We start from the raw sequence: 22,084 nt of genomic DNA on the forward strand, positions 1-22,084 counted from the left end.
CGAAATGGAATTACGTTGACACAAGATCAACTGAGAATATCGCTGGAATTTTAAAGAGGAAAGGAAGCAGTCCATTCTGAAAACTGAAGAAGCGAGGGTGTGATTAATACTTCAGAAAAATTGCATTTGAGATTGGTTCTAAACCCTTTGATGTCTAGAAGATTCAAGTCACTTAAGAAAATGCTGTTTTCACATACAAGCCATTAAGTGTCCAGTCTCTGTCAAACAAGGATGCCTCTGCAGCTCAGGCAAGGTGGGGGGGGGGGAGAGAAAAGGCTACATATTTGACTGGGAACATCCTGCAAACAGAGCCCACGGCACAAGCAAGAGCGATACAGAGGGCCCCAAGACTGTGCCACATACCTGCCACAGTTACGAGTTCCAGATTAAGCCATATAGAAATGTTAGTCACAAGAGGGAGGGGAGGTGGAATTGTCCCTGCAGGAGAGCTGTTCCCTTTTAAAACAGTTATAAAGAGAGGGAAGGAAAAAGGACCTCTTGGGCAAAGTTTGGTTACGCAGGAACTGCCACTTCTCCCCACGCTTGTAGAAACTTTGCACGCACAAAAATATATATGTACATACATACACACACTGCAGGAAACGACTATACAGTGCATTCTTTGTGGGTCTAAAGAGGAGGAGGAGGAGGAGTCGTGTCTGGTTCCAGTTCACACCAGGCTGGAATGCTTAAGAGTCTTTCAATGGAAGAAGCCAAGCTTCTCATGCAGCCACTCCTCAGTGAGGTCTTCTGTATTCCTGATTTCAAATACCTTTAGTAAAAAAAAAGGGGGGGGGAGAAAAAGAAAAGTATTGTGTTAGCAACTATGGTCTTGGCCGATATAACATATTAGAGGTTGCCACCCACACACTTCTGCTGTGTTTTTCTGCTTGTGTGATGGCCCCTCGGTAAAAGCACTTCTTACTGTTTGTAGCAGAGTTTTCCCCGGAGGCAGAGGACAAGAACAGGAGTCACACTCAAATTCACAGTCAAGAGCTTCTGTATTGCTTGACTGGCTGCACAAGCATTTCTGTTACTGTTATATACAAGTTATTTACATTCCTTTTTTATCTCTCCAGCATGGTATAATCTCAGTGCAGTAATTAACAATCCTGACACAGCAAAACTCACAGTATCGGCAGCACACATTGTCTTACTTCCAACCTTGTTGTCAGCGTGTGTGCTAATGGTGTGTATGTGTGTGTGTGCTTTCCTCGTGCGGAAATTGCAGCCTGCAACTTCCACCCTTTATTTCACCTCCGGCTGACACCAATCAAGCCTAGAGTGCCACTCCTACACACTAAAGAAAAATTCTGGAACCCTCTTTAAAGGAACTTTTATCTGTGTGGGAGGGCGTTGAGAGCCAGTGTGGTGTAGTGGTTAAGAGTGGTAGACTTGTAATCTGGGGAATCGGGTTCGTGTCTCCACTCCTCCACATGCAGCTGCTGGGTGACCTTGGGCTAGTCACACTTCTCTGAAGTCTCTCAGCCCCACTCACCTCACAGAGTGTTTGTTGTGGGGGAGGAAGGGAAAGGAGAATGTTAGCCGCTTTGAGACTCCTTCGGGTAGTGAAAAGCAGGATATCAAATCCAAACTCCTCCTCCTCCTCCTGTCTTAAATAATGTTTTCCTAACAGAGAAACCTTTGCACAGACAGAACGCTTTGGTAAGCTGTCAGCATGCAGCGACACACCCCAGGGACAGATTTGACGGCCAGCTAAACCAGGTAAGTGTAGCCGATGGGTCTCAAACCCTTAGTGACCTAGGACTTCCCCTGCATGCGAACTCCAGAGGATTGAGCGGATGAAAGTGCCTCCTCCCGGCAACTCCTGCAGCCAAGCTGGTGCCAAATGCCTTGCTCTGCTTTCCTTTGGACCCCATCAGTGAGGCCTCTTAATCTGGACCAGCCCAGGACCTCCATACACCCTGCCCAGGCTTGTGCCCCAGGGACGTCACTTCGGTGCTGCTAACACAGAAGTTCGACTTCACCCTCGGAGGGAGACGGAGGGAGGCCAACGACAAACACTGACTACATCCCTGATACTTAATCCAGAGACGTCTGCTGTTGGGCAGTGTGGTTTGGAGGATACAGCCTCCCAGGCCAACTTCACCAGTGAAGGCGGTGAAGGTCTTGTGTGAGTGTCTGGAGGCGGTTGGAGGATGGATGGCGGCTAACAGATTGAGGCTGAATCCTGACAAGACGGAAGTACCGTTTCGGGGGGACAGGAGGCAGGCAGGTGTGAAGGTCCTGAATGGGTTAACTGTGCCCCTGAAGGACCAGGTGCGCAGCCTGGGAGTCATTTTGGACTTACAGCTGCCCATGGAGGCGCAGGTTAATTCTGTGTCCAGGGCAGCCATCTACCAGCTCCATCTGGTACGCAGGCTGAGACCCTACCTGTTCGCCAGAGTGGTGCATGCTCAGTTATCTCTCACTTGGATTACTGCAATGCGCTCTACGTGGGGCTGCCTTTGAAGGTGACCTGGAAACTACAACTAATCCAGAATGCGGCAGCTAGACTGGTCTTGAAAGACCTCCACTGGCTCCCAGTACGTTTCCGAGCACAATTCAAAGTGTTGGTGCTGACCTTTAAAGCCCTAAACGGTCTCGGTCCAGTATACCTGAAGGAGCGTCTCCACCCCCATTGTTCTGCCCAGACACTGAGGTCCAGCGCCGAGGGCTGTTCCCTCATTACAAGAAGCCAAGCTACAGGGAACTGGACAGAGGGCCTTCTCGGTAGTGGCACCCGCCCTGTGGAACGCCCTCCCACCAGATGTCAAAGAGAAAAACAACTACCAGACTTTTAGAAGACATCTGAAGGCAGCCCAGTTTAGGGAAGCTTTTAATGTTTAATAGATTGTTGCATTTTAATATTCTGTTGGAGGCCGCCCAGAGTAGCTGGGGAAACCCAGCCAGATGGGCAGGGTATAAATAATAAATAAATTATTTATTATTATTATTAGACCCTGTGGGTGGGTCAAGACTGGTCCGCTGGCCTGAGAGTCACCAACCCCTGCTCTGCAGGATCTCTTAGAGGGGCAGAAGAAGAGCAGCAGCTGCTGCCCCAGGAATTGCCTGAGGAACAGGGGAGGAGAAGAGGCGTGCATTAGCCACCGCGGTGTTATTTAATGCTTCCTCTGAATCCAGGCAGAGATGTCAGCTCAGACTGCATTTTACGCTATTGATTCATGCATTGATGTAAAACGGAAAGATGGGAGGGGGCCCCCCGAAGCTCAATCACAAAGTGCAGATTAGTTACTGCATTCAAAACCACAGTAGGACAATTGTGGAAAACATGGTGGGGTGGAAGGAAGAGTCTCCTCAGGGGAGCGATGGAAGGACCAGGCAGCAGAACACAACCCCTGCTCGAGACAGGCCAGCTAGGAAGTGCCGCTCCTTGCTCAGAGGATTAAGGGCACAGTAGGAAGCTGAAGGGTATAATAAGCTGGAAGTCTAGTTCACCCTGCCCTAGATGCCTGGGGAAGAGGGGAGCTGGGCTCCAAACTATGTAGAGGGCACCAGGTTAGAGAAGACTGATCTAATTCTTGTCTCCCTTGTAAGCTGGAGCACACAGCTAGAAATCCAGTTCTCCACACCAGATTTGCTCTGCAAGACTAAGCCAGACAGCTTGTGCTGGTCCCAGTCAGCCCTGAGCAGGCGGGAAGGCAGGTGCCCCTCTCTTGCCCAACACATCTGAAACTTACGTTACGTACCGCAACCCGGAACAGATCGCTTACGTAACCCGGGGTATCACTGTATATATAATAATAAAATAATAATAATAATAATAATAATAAAATTTTATTTATACCCCGCCCTTCCCAGCCAAAAACCGGGCTCAGGGCGGCTAACACTAATTAAAATCACAGCAAAAACATAAAAACAATCAATTTAAAATACAGATTAAAATACAAATTCAAAATTCAAAATTAAAACTGCAGTCTCATTTTCAAATAGCCCACCAATAGAAGAATGAAGCATAAGTATCAAACAGAAACCAACCCAAAGGCCAGGTGGAACAGCTCCGTCTTGCAGGCCCTGTGGAAAGATGCCAAATCCCGCAGGGCCCTGGTCTCTTGTGCCAGACTGTTCCACCAAGTCGGGGCCAGTACTGAGAACAGGATATCACAACAGGATCGAAAACGATACAAAACAACAACACCCACACCCAAGAAAGAACCCAAAACAACACCCCAGCTCAAGATTCTGTTCAGCAGCCTCAGCTTTTGCAGCTGAAGTCAGTCAGGGCTCCCCCCCCCTTCTATTAAACCACTACCCTTCCCCACAATGCAGTAAGTTCATACCTGGCAAATTCTGGGCACATTCCACTCTTACCTTTGTGAGTTCCGCTGTCTGTACGAGCTTATTTTTGCTGCCGGCGTACATCATCTGTTGCTCAGGCTTGCACCCTGCAATTATCAGGAGGGAATCAGATCGGGGCAAAGCAAGACCAGCATTAAGGCAGTCCGTTCAGGATGAGTGGGGCAGGGGTACAGACGGAATAGGCCGCTTCTCCCCACTCGCTATCGGCTCCTTGCTCTGCTAAAGGCTTCGCCAACCTGTCACCCGTCAGATGCTCTGGACTGCAACTCCCACTGGGGCGATGGGAACTGTAGTTCTGGAGGGCACCTGGCCAAGCAAAAGCCGCTCTACCAGATTTTCGTCCCTTGCAAGTGGCCCTTTTTATTTATTAATTGGTTGCATTTATATCCCACCTTTTCCTCCTAGGAGCTCAAAGTGGTGTACGCCGTTCTCCCCCTCATTTAATCCCTACAACAACACTGCAAGGTAGGCTGGGCTAACAGAAGGAAATGACTGGCCTAAGGTCACACTCATTGAGCTTCATGGCCAGTGGGGATTTGAACCCTGGTCTCTGCTAGGTCCTAGCTTGACACTCTTAAAAATTGCACACCCCTTGATACTGAGGGATGACTTCCAATCATCATGGGAAAAGGAGATTATAAATGAAGTACAGGCTTGCGTATTGTCGCATCTTTACCTGGAATCTATGACAAGCTAGATCTCTCAAAGATTGAGGGACATTGCAAGACAAGAGGACACTGTTCTTGTGAAACCTGGGGTGTTTTGGGGGGACCAGATATTTCAGATTTCACCAGCCCCTTATCTGGCGGGAATCCACTACGTGGAGTCCCGTAGGCTTTTCACAGCTGCCAGGTTAAATGTGCTGGAATCGGCGGTTTTGTTGGGAAGGTACAGGGGAGTCCCATATGCCCAGAGATTTTGTCCCTGTGCCTTGGGAGCGGTTGTGTCAACTGAACATAATCTTCTGATCTGCCCATTTTACGTAGACCTTAGACAAAAATTTATAGCTCCACTGCTATCCCAACCTAGTCCTGTAGACAGAGAAAAACAGGTTTTGTTTTTGCAGAATAACTTTACTGGAGCAACAGCATCCTTGGTACCAAATTCCTTTTTTTGGCCCTTAAGCGCCGTAAGGTTAAAATTGACAGCATTGACATGGGTCTAAATGTATAATCTACTTTTATTGCTGGCTTAAGTGTCATGTTCTTTTAGATGCTTAGTCATTTTAATTTTTGTATGGATAAATCTTTGTTTTCTGACTGACGGTCGAATAAAATTTTGATGATGAAAAATTGCACTGCATGGGCTCCAAAATCTAAGCCAGCCTTTGTCGGCCTGGCGCCCTCCAGAGGGTGTTGGACTACAACTCCCATCAGCCCCTGCCAGTGCACAATGGGAGTTCTAGTCCAACAACTTCTGGAGGATGCCGGGCGAACAAAGGCGGGTGTAAACACTTCAATTTGAGAGCATGGGGGTCCTGAAAAGGGCAATTCACAAGCTTCACCAACACCACCTCCCCCCAGATCACGTGTGGGCTGTTCTTAGGGCTATCCTAAGACGTGTGTTTGTCCCGTCCGATCAAAACATGGCTCCCAGCGGAACTTGCTGTCCTTATGGCAACCAGCCGTTTCCATCTTGAAGCCCATCAGGCAACTGCGTTTTGCTTTGCAGAACTGTAGAGAGCTGGAAGGGTCCTCAAAAGGTCATCCAGTTCAACCCCCTGCAGAGCAGGAATTTGTACGGAAGAAAACTCCCCCCCCCATCAGCCAGCCGGAGCTTGACTTACCGACAGGGCTGGAGAAGATGAAGCAGAGCGGGTAAGAGACTCTCCCGTCGTCGTGCTGGTACTTGTAGCTGTAGACGATGAACGTTTTCTCAGTTAAGGAAAATGGAAGTGGGAGGGGTGGGCAAGAGAGGATCTTGAAACCTGCCTGTGACAAAGTGCTGAGTTTTTAAGCAGAGTTTGCAGGCGAGGGGGCAGTTTATACCTGGGGCTGCTACGTTCAAATCAATGAAACGCTGAAATGGACTAAGGAAGGCCATGACACTATCAAGACAGTTGGAAGCACTTCCTTGGGGCCCTTGTTTGGTCTGAGCAGCGCCCCCCCCTTCCATCCTGAGGTCCCATCCGCACTATGCATTTAAAGCAGGATCACTCCACTTTTAAAAGCTGTCTGTGGACAAACGCCGGCTCCCTCGGCCTGAAAGCGAGATGAGCACTGCAACCCCATAGTCGCCTTTGACTGGACTTAACAATCCAGGGGTCCTTTACCTTTACCTAATTGCACTTTAACAGACATGCCGCAGACCACCTGAATGAAGCTTGTGGGGCACCAGTAGTCCATGGAGCACTATCTACACTGTCTGGCAAGGTTTCAGGCTGTTCAGCTAAAAGGTTTTCAGCTGTTCCCATGCTGGGGATTGAACCTGGAATCGCCACCACTGACCCATCGATTTGTACACCTGTTTCGTGGCCCACACCACTTGCCCAGGCAAAGCCAGGTGCGCTAGCTTGAGGCTTTTGCAAGCACCAATATGCAGACCGGAAATGGGTTCTTCTAAAGCAAAATATTGCTGCCGTCAAAAAAAGGATATCGGGGTTGCCTCTCGGGCAGCTCGTCTTTTAGCTCATCCGGAGAAATGCCCTGGTTGCATTAAAAATAAAACAAGAGACAGGGTTGTGCACACAGGAATCCACAGATATATCCAACAGCTGTACAAAATGGCACACCGTATTTTTCGCTCCATAAGACGCACCTGAACATAAGACACACCTAGTTTTTAGAGGAGGAAAGGGGGAAAGCCCTGTTTTTTTGAGGATCAGCTCAAAGTGGTGCAGCTTTTTTTCTGCAAAGAGAAAAGCCCTTTTTTGAGGATCAACTGAAAGTGGTGCAGCTTCTTTTTCAAAGAGGAAAAGCCCTGTTTTTATGGGGTTCAACTCACAGTTCTGCAGCTTCTAGTCCTACAGCCATTTCTACAATTTCCAGACAGATAATCTAATCAGCCAGTCACATGTAGCTGGGGAAACAAACAGCCTCCGTCTGCAGAACATTCAACAATGAAGGCCTGGGCAAGGGGGCGGGGCTGGAAAGGGAGCCTTATCCCATCACTTGCTGAACAGCTGTTCAGCTGCTTCCTTTCAACACCCCCTTCTCTCTTTGTAAAAAAAAAAGAGCACGATCTGCTTTTGGCCCCTAGGCAATTCGGCTCCAGGGACCATGCATTCGCTCCATAAGATGCACAGACATTTCCCCTTACTTTTTAGGAGGAAAAAAGTGCGTCTTATGGAGCAAAAAATACAGCATGTAACAGTAACTAAGTTATTTACTTATTTGCTGTGTTTTATTCTGTGAACTGCCCTGAGGTGATGGGTGGTATATAGGAGAAACTCGAAAAATTAGAATGTTGTGGAAAAGTCCATTTATGTAAGCAATTGTTTTCATTAGCTACTGAAGTTTAATATACGAGATAGACTCATGACATGCAAAGCGAGATATGTCAAGCCTTTATTTGTTATAATTGTGATGATTATGGTGCACAGCTGATGAAAACCCCAAAGTTGAAATTGTTAATTTGGGGTTCTCGTCAGCTGTACGCCATAATCATCACAATTATAACAAATAAAGGCTTGACATATCTCGCTTTGCATGTCATGAGTCTATCTCATATATTAGTTTCACCTTTTAAGTTGAATTACTGAAAGAAATGAACCTTTCCACGATATTCTAATTTTTCGAGTTTCACCTGTATTCCAGTTTTTCACAACCCACATTATTTCTAAATCCTCCTTAAATTGCAAGTGTTCCTAAAATCCTACTAATGTAAATTTTGTAAATACATAATAAACATTTCCCATTCTTTTTTGTATTTGCCGTTGTCTTGATTTCTGAGCTCCATCTTGATATCTTATCATCATCATCTGGTGCCCTCCAGAAGCTTTGGAATACAACTCACATCAGCTCCACTCAGAAGGGACGAATCACACTGAGGTTGATGGGAGTTGTAGTCCAAAACATTTGAACAGCACCAGGTTGCCCAAAGCTAGGAAATAAGGCCCACTAAGCCCAGTGGGGTTTGTTTCAAAACAGACATGCCAAGCGCGATGTTGCTACTTCTGCCAAGACCACCTGGGCATGGTTTCAGAGCATCCTGCAGGAACCAGTACTGCAGACAAAGAAACCATTTTCCAAATGGTCCAGCAGTTCACTTTCGAAATCCAGCAAAAGGAAAATCTATGCTGTGAGAAGCTGCAGCCCCAGCTTTGAAGCAGTTTGTAGCTCAAGGCATGAGACACAAAATCCACACTATATAAATAGAACCATCCACAAACCTCATGTTCCTCATCCAGAACCACCAGCTGCTTATCCTTGTCGATCTTCACTATAATAAAAGGGAGAAAGAGGAACAGAGGTGAAGTTTGTGTTTACAGAGGGCAACACTACTACTAGCCCCGGGCGGTGTGCAACTCAAGAGCAGAAATTGAAATGAACCCATGGAAATTAATGAACACGACTAAGCTAGGTCATGGGTTCCATGATCACTGTGGATGGTGACAGCAGTCACGAAATTAAAAGACGCCTGCTTCTTGGGAGAAAAGCAATGACAAACCTAGACAGCATCTTCAAAAGCAGACACATCACCTTGCCGACAAAGGTCCGTATAGTTAAAGCTATGGTTTTCCCAGTGGTGATGTTTGGAAGTGAGAGCTGGACCATCAAGAAGGCTGATCGCTGAAGAATGGATGCTTTTGAATTCTGGTGCTGGAGGAGACTCTGGAGAGACCCATGGACTGCAAAAAGATCAAACCTATCCATTCTGAAGGAAATCAGCCCTGAGTGTTCACTGGAAGGACAGATCCTGATAATGAGGCTCCAGTACAGTGGTGCCTCGCAAGACGAAATTAATTCGTTCCGCAAGACTCTTCGTCTTGCGGAAATTTCGTCTTGCGAGGCACCTTTTCCCATAGGAACGCATTAAAATTTAATTAATGCGTTCCTATGGGAAAAAAAGTCCGGGGGCCCCTCCCGACCGGCACCGGAGCCAAGCCAAGCCGCGTTTTAAGACTGCAGTGAGCGAACAGCAGCGCTGCTGTTCGCTCGCTGCAGTCTTAAAACGCAGCTCCGCGGCTCCGGGAGGGAGGGAGGGGGCCGTGGGATGATGCCCGACATCGGGCATGATCCCACGGCCCCCTCCCGACCGGCACCGGACCTCCGCGGTGCTGTGTTTTAAGACTGCAGCAATCGCTGCAGTCTTAAAACGCAGCTCCGCGGCTCCGGGAGGGAGGGAGGGGGCCGTGGGATCCTGCCCGACATTGGGCACGATCCCACGGCCCCCTCCCGACCGGCACCGGAGCTCCGCGCCGCCGAGTTTTAAGACTGCAACGATCGTTGCAGTCTTAAAACGCAGCGGCGGGGCTCCGGGAAGGAGGGAGAGGGCCGTGGGATCATGCCCGACATCGGGCACGATCCCACGGCCCCCTCCCGACCGGCAGTGGAGCTTACCTTTTCGCTGCGGTCGGGAGGGATGTTGTCCGCGTCTGCCATTTTGGATCGACTGCGCATGCACAGTCGATCCAAAATGGCGGACGCGGACATCACCCCTCCCGACCAGAGCGAAAAGGTAAGCCAGCTTACAGTGGTACCTCGCCAGACGAATTCGTCTTGCGAAAAACAGGCATAGACGAATTCGTCTTGCGGGTCAACTAAAAACTCGCAAAACCCTTTCGTTTTGCGAGTTTTTCGTCTAGCGAGGCATTCGTCTTGCGGGGTACCACTGTACTTTGGCCACCTCATGAGAAGAGAAGACTCCCTGGAAAAGACCCTGATGTTGGGAAAGATGGAGGGCACAAGGAGAAGGGGATGACAGAGGATGAGATGGTTGGACAGTGTTCTTGAAGCGACCAACATGAGTCTGACCAAACTGCAGGAGGCAGTGCAGACAGGAGTGCCTGGAGTGCTCTGGTCCATGGGGTCACGAAGAGTCGGACACGACTAAACAATAAGCTAGGTCCACTGGTGTCCATGGGTCTACTGCTTCCTTTTGTTCAGGGCTGCTCGCCCTGCCCTACTCTCTGGCTGCAGCCAACAACCATGGGCTGTGGCACAATTAACAGGCCAGCCTTCGGAGCAACTCTCACTTGACCCACCAAGAGGATTCTGGACACTGTTCCAAGGGCAAAATGCCAGAAGTTGGCAGGGCCAGAGGCAAGAGGACGAGGAGCGACAGGTTTTCTTTTGTACGAGAGGCTATTTTCCACACCCATTTGGAAACCCTTCTCTGTCTTCCATGCAGACAAGCAAGGGAAATTGTCAAAGTTCAAGGGCAAATCCCAGCCAGGCAAAAACACTCAAGGAGGGCGCAAAGCAAGGTTGACGGGGGATGAGGCCCAGGGAAGAGTTGCAAGGGTCTAGAGGGCTGAACATGGTCCCACCCCTGCTGTTGAGCATCACCCTCTGCCACAAAGACACTCCTTTACCAGGCAACACTGACAAGTGGGGTGCCACCTGGGCCCATTGTTCAACAGCTTTATAAATGACTTGGACGAAGGAAAAGAGGGGGTGCTCATCAAATTTGCAGGTGACACCAAACTGGGAGGGGTAGCTAATGCCACAGAAGATAGAATCGGGATTCAATATGACCTTAACGGATTGGAGAACTGGGCCCAAGGTAACAAAATGAATTTAAATAGGAACAAATGTAAGGTTCTGCACTTAGGCAGGAAGAACTGGATGCATAAATTTAAGATGGGGGACACCTCAGCAGGGACAAGACCTTCTCAGCCACAGCACCCAAGCTACAGAACTTGCTTTTCCCCCCAGGAAGATATTTTTGCTGTTTGGAACCAGATGAAAATTGTGCTTTTAGATTTTATTTTATTTTTTTGCCTGGTGGCTGTTGAGCAATTTTATTTTATTTTATTTTTTGCTAGCTAGCTTTTAATTTGTGTTTTATTATGGTGGGATAAAAATAGTTCAACCACATGCACGCAAACATAAATACTGCCCAACCTCTCCAAGCCACCCATAGCAAATGCCAAGACAGCAGATTTTTGTAGTTAAGAGACGTTTGCTCAACCAGGGCAGGGAAGGAGAGACAGGAGAAAGAAGAAACATTTGGAAAAGAACGTAAGCCGAGATAAATCCACTTATCTTTGTAACCATGAGGGCAGTAATCTCTTTATACTTCTTCTTTTTAAAGGGATCGTCAGGATGATAAAAGAGGCTCCACGGAGGAGTCACTGAAGCCAACAAGGTCAGCTCTGGACCGACAGACCCGAAGCTTAATTACGGTGTTGACATAATTTGGGACATCTTGGAGAAGCCGCCTCCAAGACTCTGCTGGCCATTTAATACCCTACTGTTTTGCTACACCAGGAGTGGGGATCCCAAGGGCCAGAGGCAACTCTCAGGCCTCCCTCTAAGCCACATCCCTTCTCCTCAAGCCCCACCCCCTGTCCCCAAACCTATTTGGCTGGCTTGTGTCCTCCAACCATGAATACCTTTTGCTTGCATGGAATGAGGCTTATATATACACAATGCGTGTTTGTGTGCAGACAAAATGTGAGAGAGCCCCCTTATCTTTGAACGGCTGGAATCTGGCCGACTGAATAAAGGCAATCGTAATGCCCATTGCTCCGCCCACTTCTGCCTCTAGCCCCCCCCCACTGGCTTGTGGGCCCCGCCCCCATCTCAATGCTTCTCACTGCCAGCATTCGAAATTAGGCAGGCGCCGGGCGCATTTTGCACCTGGCCACTTGCGACCAAGTGAAGATGACCGGGTGCCAATACAGCGCCTGATATCTCCACCACCTGAAAGCGCCTGCCTGGGGGGTCCTTGGATCTTGGCTGCTTTCACACACTAATACCACGTCCTGTATAATTTTTTTATTTTATCTGCACAATCAAATTGAATTTCAGGGACCAATTTCGAGCCGCCTGGCCCCAAAATAGCAACTAGGCATTCCGCTTTGGCAACCGTAACATTGGTTTAAGAAGCCATTTACCGCCTAGTTTATATACCGGTATCTGAATTTCTAACACTGCTCACTACATTCCAACAACATATCTCCCACTATGCAAAGTTGGGACTGAGTGCCCGCATCTTGCCTCCGGCCACTCAGCGGACTCACAAATCCACAAGGAGAGCTCTGCTGGATCAGGCCAATGGCCCCTCTAGTCCATCACCCTGTTCTCACAGTGGCCTGCGGGAAACTAGCAAGCAGGATTCGAGCACAAGAGTTCTCTCCTATCCAGCGGTTTCCAGCAACTGGTAACCTGTGGCAGACACAAAGGTTGCCACTGAACCAGCTCTCCAAATTGTCTAGGACATGGGGGGTTTTGTTCGGTTTTTTTTTCCTGACATCAAAATGCAAAAGTTATTTCAGCTCTGCTCTCAGAAAGCAAAGTGCAAGGAAGTCTCAGGCCAAACGCAGAGTCCACAATGCCCTCTGCTCTTACTCAGCAGATCCCTTCTCCACCCCAACCCAGCACAAGGCCTTGAAACCCTGGTGGGGAGACCGTCTTACTGATAATCGCAGCATTGTTCGTCTCTTTGCGGAAACGGAATTTTCTCAGCTTCTCCACAAGGTCTTCGGCCACGTCACAAACCACGAGGGATTCACTCTGCAAGGGGGCAGGGAAGGAGAGACGAGGAGGGAGATGAATAAGACATTCTTCATTTCAGTCAGCCGCAGCTCTCCGATCCCCGGCTGTTGGAAGGTCTGGAGCAGGCGCAAAGCCCCAGAAACTAGTAAGAGGAAACAAGTAACTATTCCGAAATGCTTTGTGGGGACGTAGCTGTGTGATCCTGCAGTGGGAACAGGGGAAGCGGCCCTGCACAAAGTCCGACCATTGGTCTGTCTGGCTCAGTACTGCCAACACCAGCCTTCCCCAACGTGGAGAGTTGTAGCCCCATTATGAGGAAGGTTACTGCAGACCAGGGATAGGGAACCTGAGCCCTCTCTAGATATTGCTAGGCTGGCTGCAGCTCCCTTTTCCCCTAACCATTGGTCATGCTGGTTGGTGGGAGTCGGGAATTCCAGGCACACCTCCCTATTCCCTGCTGCAAGCGGAGAACTTGAGGAAGGACTTTTCTGCTCATGCCACTGGGGAAGTCCAGAAATAGAGGAGATCTGGTTGATCACTGATGCTGGATGAGATAGGCCAGGTATACGGAACATTGTTGCTGAACTACAACTCACAGGGTTTCTAAAAGGATAAAATGAGAAGGGGAGAATCGTGTATGCCTCCATGGATGAAAGTTGGCATATAAAAATAAGCAAATAAAGGGACAAGATGAAGTCATCTCCCCGCCAGGAATTAGCCCACACCAGAGTTTCTGGATATATACATCACTGCCTCAATGTTCATCTTACAGCCAAGACAAAACAACCCACCCTACAAATTCCTTTGCTCTCTGCAGTGAAATGCATCTCAAGATAGTCATTTCCCGCATGGAAGGGCCAAGCTGATGCAAGTGGAAGGACTGCAAAGAGCAGAAACGGGAGAGAAGAGACAAAGCGTCGTCGCAAAAGACGTCCTTCGTTATTCCAGCTTGAGGTTCTCTGCTCCTACAAGCACGTAGCTTTGTGGAAACGTATTCCTGGCGGTTACACTCACAAATAAATGCAGCTCAGCGATTGTGTCAAGTGGAGGCACAGCCCAGTTCCCTGAATAGGCTGCCTCCAGGTACGTGGACCACCCAGAAATCATTTCCTCATCATAGGAGGCCCTGAGCCGACAAGGCACCCGCAAGCATCAGAAACAGCTTACTGCAGCCCTGTTGCCAAGGAAAAGAGAAGGAAAGGCATCTGCGAGTCTCCAGCTCGCATCTCCCTGCCGTGTGGGGATTTGGAACGACTTATGTGCAATGGTTTAAACCTGTTTAAATGCCAGAGGGTTTTTTTTTTTTTTAGAGGGGAGCAGAGGGAGTCCACTTCTGCTGCTGCTGTTTCAATTGTAAGCTGCGTGGGGCAGGGACCATCTCATTGTTTCTTTTGCTGGAACTAAAAATATTTTTTCTTCAAAGGAGTGAAGCTCCTGTGCAAACCTACGAAGCACATAATTCCTGGGGTGGGGAGGAGACAGAAATCTTGACAGTAAAACTGGATTAGGTTTTGCAAGACAGACATGCCCTACATTTCTGTCTGTGTATTTTTTTTTTTTTTTACTCACAGCCTGACTTAAGGCTCTCACAAACAAAACAGCTCAAGGCCTCTAAAGTCTAACCGAAGCCTGTTGAAAGAGTTTTACATCAACAGGCCTTTGGCACACAAGCCAATTTCCTTGAGAACTAGCCTTTTGACCATCGCAAGTACAGGTAGTTAAGAATTTAAGAGAAATTGGGCAGGGCGAGCGCACAAACTTTCAAAGGGGATGTGGTCATGGTTCAGATGGCAAAGCATCTGATTTGCACACAGAAGAAACCAGGTCCAATCCCCAGCACATCCAGGTGTAGCTGGGAGAGACCCTGCCTGAAACCCTGGAGAGCTGCTGCCAGTCAGTGTAGACAATGCTGAGCTGGATGGAGCAATGCCCTGACGCAGGAGAAAGCAGATTCCTTTGCTTCCAAAGACCCAAGGCCATCTAACCCAGGGATCAGCAAACCTTTTCAGCAGGGGGCCGGTCCACTGTCCCTCAGACCTTGTGAGGGGCCAGATTATATTTTGAAGGGAAAAAATGAACAAATTCCTATGCCCCACAAATAACCCAGAGATGCATTTTAAATAAAAGGACACATTCTACTCATGTAAAAACACCAGGCAGGCCCCACAAATAACCCAGAGATGCATTTTAACTAAAAGGACACATTCTATTCATGTAAAAACATGCTGATTCCCGGACCATCAGCGGGCCGGATTTAGAAGGCGATTGGGCCGGATCCGGCCCCCGGGCCTTAGTTTGCCTACCCATGATCTAACCGAACTGCTCTCCCTACACAAGCACCAGCCCCTTCCCACCAGCTGACACTGGTTGCATGCAAAGAATGGCCATTATTATTATTATTATTAATTTACTTAAATGTGTATACTGCCCTTCAGTCACAGATCTCAGGGCAGTTCACACCATAAAAATGCAAAATACAAACACAAAATTCGTAATAAGAACAGTAACAAAGCTTATACATCCTCCCTCCAACCCACAAGTGGTTGCAGTTTGTTTTCAGAAAGCAAATAAGCTCACAACAGCAAGCCAAGCCAAGGGAACACAAACTCTCCTCTAGCAGCGATAAGGAACCTGGGGCCCTTTCTTGGGGGGGGGGGGGGGTTTACAGGACTCCTGTTCCCCTCAGCCCCTGCAAGCATGGCTAATGGTCAGGGATCATGAGAATCTGAATCCAACAAAATCTGCATGGCCAATGATTCCCCACTCCAGACAGAGTTCTTCTCAAGTTGATCCACCATGCTGGGTCGGTAGAGGAACAGTATCATTAGGGCAAAAAATACTCTATATAAAAGAACCTGCAAGAAAATGCAGAGTAGCCTCTTTTCTTCAAGGGGGTGTTCCTCTTGGGGGGGCATTTTACTCTCTTCCCCTCCTCCCACTCTACATTCCTTGTCCATTGAGCATGCTTGGACTTCCATGGTTCGTTCTTGGCACCCTTGAGGTGTTTTAAAAAGATTGTTGCAAGCCCCAGGCTTCTCCCGAGAATACTAATACCGTTCTTAAGATAGGATAGGGTAAGTAGCTGCCCTGCTCCAAAATGCCTGCAGTCACTGCCTGCGGTCCATCTCCTTAGTACTGTCTACACTGACTGGCAGCAACTTTCCGGAGTTTCAAACAGGAAGCCTCTCCCAGCACAACCAGGCAGAGGGGCTTCTCAGTAGTGGCACCCTGAGTAGTGGCACCGCCCTGTGGAACGCCCTCCCATCAGATGTTAAGGAAATAAACAACTATCTGACTTTTAGTAGACATCTGAAGGCAAACCCTGTTTAGGAAAGTTTTTAATGTTTGATCTTTTATCATGTTTTTAGTTTCTGCTGGGAACTGCCCAAAGTGGCTGGGGAAACCCAGCCAGATGTGCAGGGTATAAATAAATTATTATTATTATTATTATTATTATTATTATTATTACTTGGAAATGAACCTGGGACCTTCTTCATGTAAAGCAGATGCTCTGTGGACTCCATTTTGGCTAGAAATGTGGCTGCACCACGAGCGTTCGCTGTCAGAAGACGTAATGATGGTTGGAGGGTGAGCAGAGAGTTACACATGAGCAGCAGTGGTGGGTGGGCAGAAGAGGAAGAAGAGGATGTTTATACTGGCGTGAACTTCCCCAAGAGACTAAACAAAATAAAAAATAAAAAATCATTCCAGTAGCACCTTAGAGACCAACTAAAGTGCTACTGGAAGGATTTTTTTATTTTTTATTTTGTTTTGACTATGGCAGACCAACACGGCTACCTACCTGTAACTGGAACCCAAGAGACTAGAGACAGATAGCAGATTCAGCCCTTTCTGGGCTCCATGAGTGGGTTTTGGGGAAGAGGGGAGAGAAGGCAGTCGTGGGTGGAGTGGGCACTCTTACCTCAATGATTTCCCAAAGCGAAGGCATCCCATTTTGGAACAGTGCAACTGTTCTACTTTAGCTTTCTCCGAGAGATCAATTAGATGGACAGAAGGAGCCAAAAGGGAACTTAAGATGTATGCATACACACCACAACCTTTTACACTAGATTAGCCAAACACAACAGCCAGCCCGCTTCTAAATTTACCATTAACAGAAGCAGATTAGAATGACTAGGCAAGGGTGTGCCTTGGAAGAGATACCAAGTAAAAATTCCATCCTCTCACAGCTCTTTATGTTATTATTATCCAGGGTGGCTAAAGTGCATAATGACACACACACAAAAATCGCTATTGGTGTTGATCCAGATTGTACATAAAATGAAGGAGTCCCATTGACAGCAAGAAATAATAATAATAATTTATTATTTCTACCCCGCCCATCTGACTGGGCTTCCCCAGCCACTCTGGGCGGCTTCCAGCAGAATATTAAAATACAATGATTCATCAAACATTAAAAGCTTCCCTAAACAGGGCTGCCTTCAGACGTCTTCTAAAAGTCAGATAGTTGTTTATTTATTTGAACCTCTGCCTGATTCCCTGTAACTTCGCTTCTCGCAGCAAGGGAACCGCCAGAAGGCCCTTGGAGCTGGACCTCAGTGTCCTGGTGGAAAGATGGGGTTGGAGACGCTTCTTCAGGTATACTGGCCGTTTAGGGCTTTAAAGGTCAGCACCAACACTTTGAAATGTGCCCGGAAACGTACTGGGAGCCAATGGAGGTCTTTTAAGACCGGTGTTATATGGTCTCAGCGGCCGCTCCCAGTCACCAGCCTAGCAGCCACATTCTGGATTAGTTGTAGTTTCCGCGTCACCTTCAAAGGTAGCCCCAAGTACAGCACATTGCAGTAGTCCAAGCGGAAGATAACCAAAGCATGCACCACTCTGGCAAGACAGTCTGTGGCCAGGTAGGGTCTCAGCCTGCGTACCAGATGGAGCTGGTAGACAGCCGCCCTGGGCACAGAATTGACCTGCGCCTCCATGGACAGCTGTGAGTCCATTAGTGGGAGCAGGGTTGAAGTATTCTGGGACAATACAGATTCCATCCTCCACTTTAGGAATAAACATGTATTAAGGGGGAAGAGTCCTACCATCAACCCCTCCCATCACAAGGACAAGGACTCAATCCTGGACAGACCTATGTGAGAGTGAGTTCAGGAGGCTTTATTTCCAAGTCGGCACACGCAGGACTGCACTTTCCACATCACAGAATGTGGATTTATCAGTGGTGAAAAGCATTTTTCAGCCACTCATCTCCACACCCTCTCCATTCATGCTTGCAGTGAGTGAAGAGGGGAAATTTAATCCACATTCCTGGTGTGAGTACAGACATAAAGTATACTTGTCCTGGATTAAGGAGTACAGGAAAACACACCTGTGCACGGCACTTAAGTGTGGCAAAGAGAAACATATCCACACCAATCACCCCCAATCCTGGCATTTCCAGAGGGCGAGTGGATCAGGGTGGGGCAGTAAAAATAAGACAAAAGAGGGTGCGGGGCAGGGAGGCAGCCTCGCCAGCGCCTTTTCCCCAAGCACAGTCCCACTAAATGCAAAGTGGGTAAAGAATGTCCAATCTGGCCCTTGTCTTGCAATGAAGCATCACAGTTTCTGTTTACAGTAGTTTTGTTTTTTCCTTTGAGGGACAGGGGTCTTCTCTAGCCTTCCCAGAAGGTCTGGGAAAATGCACTGTTTTGAGTTTTAAGTTCTTGTGTGTGTTGCTTTTATTTATTAAATTTGCATACCGCCCTTCCTCCAAAGATCTCAGGGCAGTTCGCAGCATAAAAAAAAAATACAGCACAAAATAAAGATACATAGTGAGAACAGGAACAAAAACAAAAACAAACCTATAACAAAACGCTCCCCCCCCCCCGATACGCACAGGAACATACACGGTTTAAACAAATACCAAACCACCCCTGCAGCGGGAGGCCATCGCAACATCTATATATATTTTTTTGTCACAAGTCACATTTATTGCTCAAAATGCCCTGTCTTCCTCCCCCAGCCGCCTTCTCACAGGGACATGGGGGGTTTTAGACACCCCACCTCGGAACTCTTAAGGGCACAAACCTTCCCGGGAATGTGGAAGCGGCGAAGGAGCCAGCCCAGCCCAGCCCGGGCCTCCCCTCTCCGACCCAGCGATCCCCCCGCACTCACCATCTTGCTCCAGCAACAGCCTTCCCCTCAAGTCCCTTCAGCAGCGCGGCCCCTTTAAGAGCCCCCGAGCGCCCTCCCCGGATCACTTTCAATCCGGCCTCAGCCCCGCTCGGCGCGCATGTCCGTCCCGGCCCCCGAGCCAATCAGAGGCGAAGCTGGGCACGGCCGGAGGCGTCGCCTGAGCTACGGCTAGCGGAAAGTGCCATTCCTGTCAGCGTTTTCTTTTTCTCCCCCCTCCCCCCTGCCCCACCGCCCTCGCTCATGTGATTATCCTCCTCCAAGGCAGGCATCCGTCCAGCCGCCCACGCCTAGAGAGGCCCGAGACTGAAGGCGCCCCCCGCGGTGTCCCCGGCCTCTCTCGATAGCCCGGGGGGCGGGGGCGGGCGGGGATTCTACTTCCTGCCCCCTCCCCCGCCTCGCCCGGCAGGAAGCGGCGTTGCCATGGCAACCAAAGGGGGGGAGAGACGTTGATAAATTTAAAACGCCCAGGTGGCTGGCAAATAATAAAAGGCATGAGAAATTGGAAAAGCGACAGCCGCGTGTTTATTGGCAGCAGGTTTGCTGCAGTCGAACAAACAAAATGCCATGTGAGAAGGCGGCTGGGGGAGGAAGACGTGGCATCATAGCTGTCAACTTTTCCCTTTTTTAAAGGGAAATTCCCTTATTCCGAATAGGATTCCCCACAAGAAAAGGGAAAAGTTGACAGCTATGCGTGGCATTTTGAGCAATTCCTGTCAGGAATGCTTTGATGGTGTTTCCTGCTTGGCAGGGGGTTGGACTGGATGGCCCTTGCGGTCTCTTCCAACTCTAGGATTCTATGAAATTTTATTTTACTTTATTTTATTTTATTTATACATACATAAATAAATACATACCACCCTTCACCCATAAATCTCAGGGAGGATTGCAACATAAAAATGCAAGATGAAAACCTAAAACACATAATAAAAACAATAATAAAATACACCTATAACCCACCTCCCCCGGGTGAAAAGTCAAAAGAACCCCTGGACGGTGAAGTTCAGTCAAAGGAAACTATGGGGCTGTGGCGCTCATCTCCCACAAGCACACATGTTAATTTTACACATCACTTGGGAAGACAGGAGAACTAATGCCAGTGTGCTGGAAGAAGCAAAGATCGCCTGCGTGGAAGCAACGATTCTTCAACATCAACTTTGTTGGACTGGTCATGTTGTGCGGATGCCTGATGATCGTCTTCCAAAGCAACCACTCTACTCCAAACTTAAAAATGGAAAGCCTGCTTTGTTCTGGGTCTTTCCCCCTGAAAATCACCGCTGTTGCAACAGCTTCAATAAAGATCAAGCTGACTAGCTGCTTTGCTTCTCAATCTTCTCTGGTTGGCCTCTGTTTTTTACTCCTGCCAATGGAGAACCTGCAAAGGACTTTGCAAGGGCTCTTGTGTACCCCATAAGGGAATAAGGGCAGATTTTTTTCTTATTACTAAAGTGTAATGCAGGTGGCCAACAAAAGAGGTTTAAACACTGTCTCAAAGGAAAATCTAAACAAAAAAAGTAGTATAAACACCAACAACTGGGAATCACTGGCCTGTTATCGCTTCAACTGGAGAACAGCCTTTACCAAAGGTGTCATGGGCTTTGAAGACACACAAACTCAGGACAAAAGGGAGAAACATGCTAAGAGGAAGGCACGCTTGGCAAATCCACACCGTGATCAACTCGCGCCTGGAAACCAATGTCCCCACTGTGGAAGGACATGTGGATCCAGAATTGGCCTCCACAGTCACTTACAGACTCACATTTAAAACCCGTGTTTATGGAAGACAATCTTAGTTGGCTACAAGTGATCGCCAAAGAAGCAGCAGCTAATAACAATAATTACCATTATATTTACATCACTCCTCTTCCCCTGACACACACATATGCATACACTTCCCCCCAAAATGACAGTTGATAATACTGGTTATGTTAGAGGCTGGTGCTGGTAATTCCAAGGTTGCAGGTTAGAAATAGAAATAGAAATACTTTACAGTGAGATTAAACCAGCCCCCTCCCCACAACCTCTCAGTTCTTGTTACACTCCATGTACTGTCGGAGAACCTCCAACCCTGAGCATCAGCTGCAGTTTTGCTGTCTTCCATTCAGCAGCCTCACGGCCCACAGGTAGAAACTGTTCTTTAACCTCTTGGTGCGGCTTATCATGCTTCTATAGCAGGAGATTAAAAGGGTGATGGCCAGGGTGTGAGTCATCCCTGAGAATGTTCCCCGCTCTTTTGAGGCAACGGTCTCCTGCGATGACGTCTAGCGGACTCAGGGGACAGCCCATGATGTCTTGTGCTGTCTTCACCACCCTCTGTAGGGACTTTCTGTCCATGGCGGTCAAACCAGCGCGCCACACCGTAACACAGTATGAGAGAACACTTTCTACCATGGACCGATAGAAGGAAACCATCAGTTGTTGTCTAACATCGTTCTTTCGCAAGACCCTAAGGAAATGAAGTCTCTCCCACATGGGACAGCTGCATATTCCTGCATGGCAGAGGGTTGGACTGGATGATGCTCGGGGTCCCTTCTAACTCTACCATTCTATGATTCTATTATTTTCTCTTTCTTTCTTTCTTTCATACACAGGACCCAGCTAGACTGCTAAAGAAAAAGCGATTTATATGCCTTGTATATGCGATATAACATTGTGCCACCAGATGGCGACGGGGAGTCCCGGGTTTTTCTATGCCTGTTTTCTCTGTTCAAATTGACAGCGTCTTAAAGTGAAACGCTTCTTTGATGTGTCCAGATACGACCACACACATTTCACCTGCGCTATGCATTTCAAGCGCTATATGATGCCCCGGCTTCCCCCGTGGAATCCTGGGAGCTGTAGTTTGTGAAGGGGCTGAGGCTCCGCCCCCTCACTTTTCCCGCTGCGTTTGACGGGGGGCGGGGCGGGGCGGAAAAGGAAGGGCAAAGAGGAAGGGAAGAAAGGGCAGCTGCGGAGGCTTCGTTGGCTCCTGGCGAGCATGCGCAGGGTTCGTTCGCGCAGGCGCTCTGGGCCCACAACAAAGGGAC

General features: G+C 48.4%; 1 protein-coding gene across 2 annotated transcripts; it reads right to left on the bottom strand.

Annotated features, from left to right (window-relative positions):
- Positions 1-383: 383 nt before the first annotated feature.
- GMFB (glia maturation factor beta) lies at positions 384-19,142 on the bottom strand. 2 transcript variants are annotated; one of them, XM_033165964.1, is made up of 7 exons: positions 19,041-19,142; positions 12,845-12,941; positions 8,651-8,700; positions 6,916-6,965; positions 6,107-6,189; positions 4,333-4,406; positions 384-772 (listed from the first exon to the last, which is right to left on the bottom strand). In XM_033165964.1, exons 1-7 carry the CDS (start codon positions 19,041-19,043, stop codon positions 701-703), a joined length of 429 nt encoding a protein of 142 aa, XP_033021855.1. In that variant the 5' UTR covers positions 19,044-19,142; the 3' UTR covers positions 384-700. The 2 variants fall into 2 exon arrangements, with proteins under 2 accessions (XP_033021855.1, XP_033021943.1); XM_033166052.1 differs by lacking the exon at positions 19,041-19,142 and adding an exon at positions 18,954-19,021.
- Positions 19,143-22,084: the final 2,942 nt, after the last annotated feature.

This window comes from Lacerta agilis, chromosome 1, assembly GCF_009819535.1.
Source record: "Lacerta agilis isolate rLacAgi1 chromosome 1, rLacAgi1.pri, whole genome shotgun sequence".
Taxonomy (NCBI): domain Eukaryota; kingdom Metazoa; phylum Chordata; class Lepidosauria; order Squamata; family Lacertidae; genus Lacerta; species Lacerta agilis.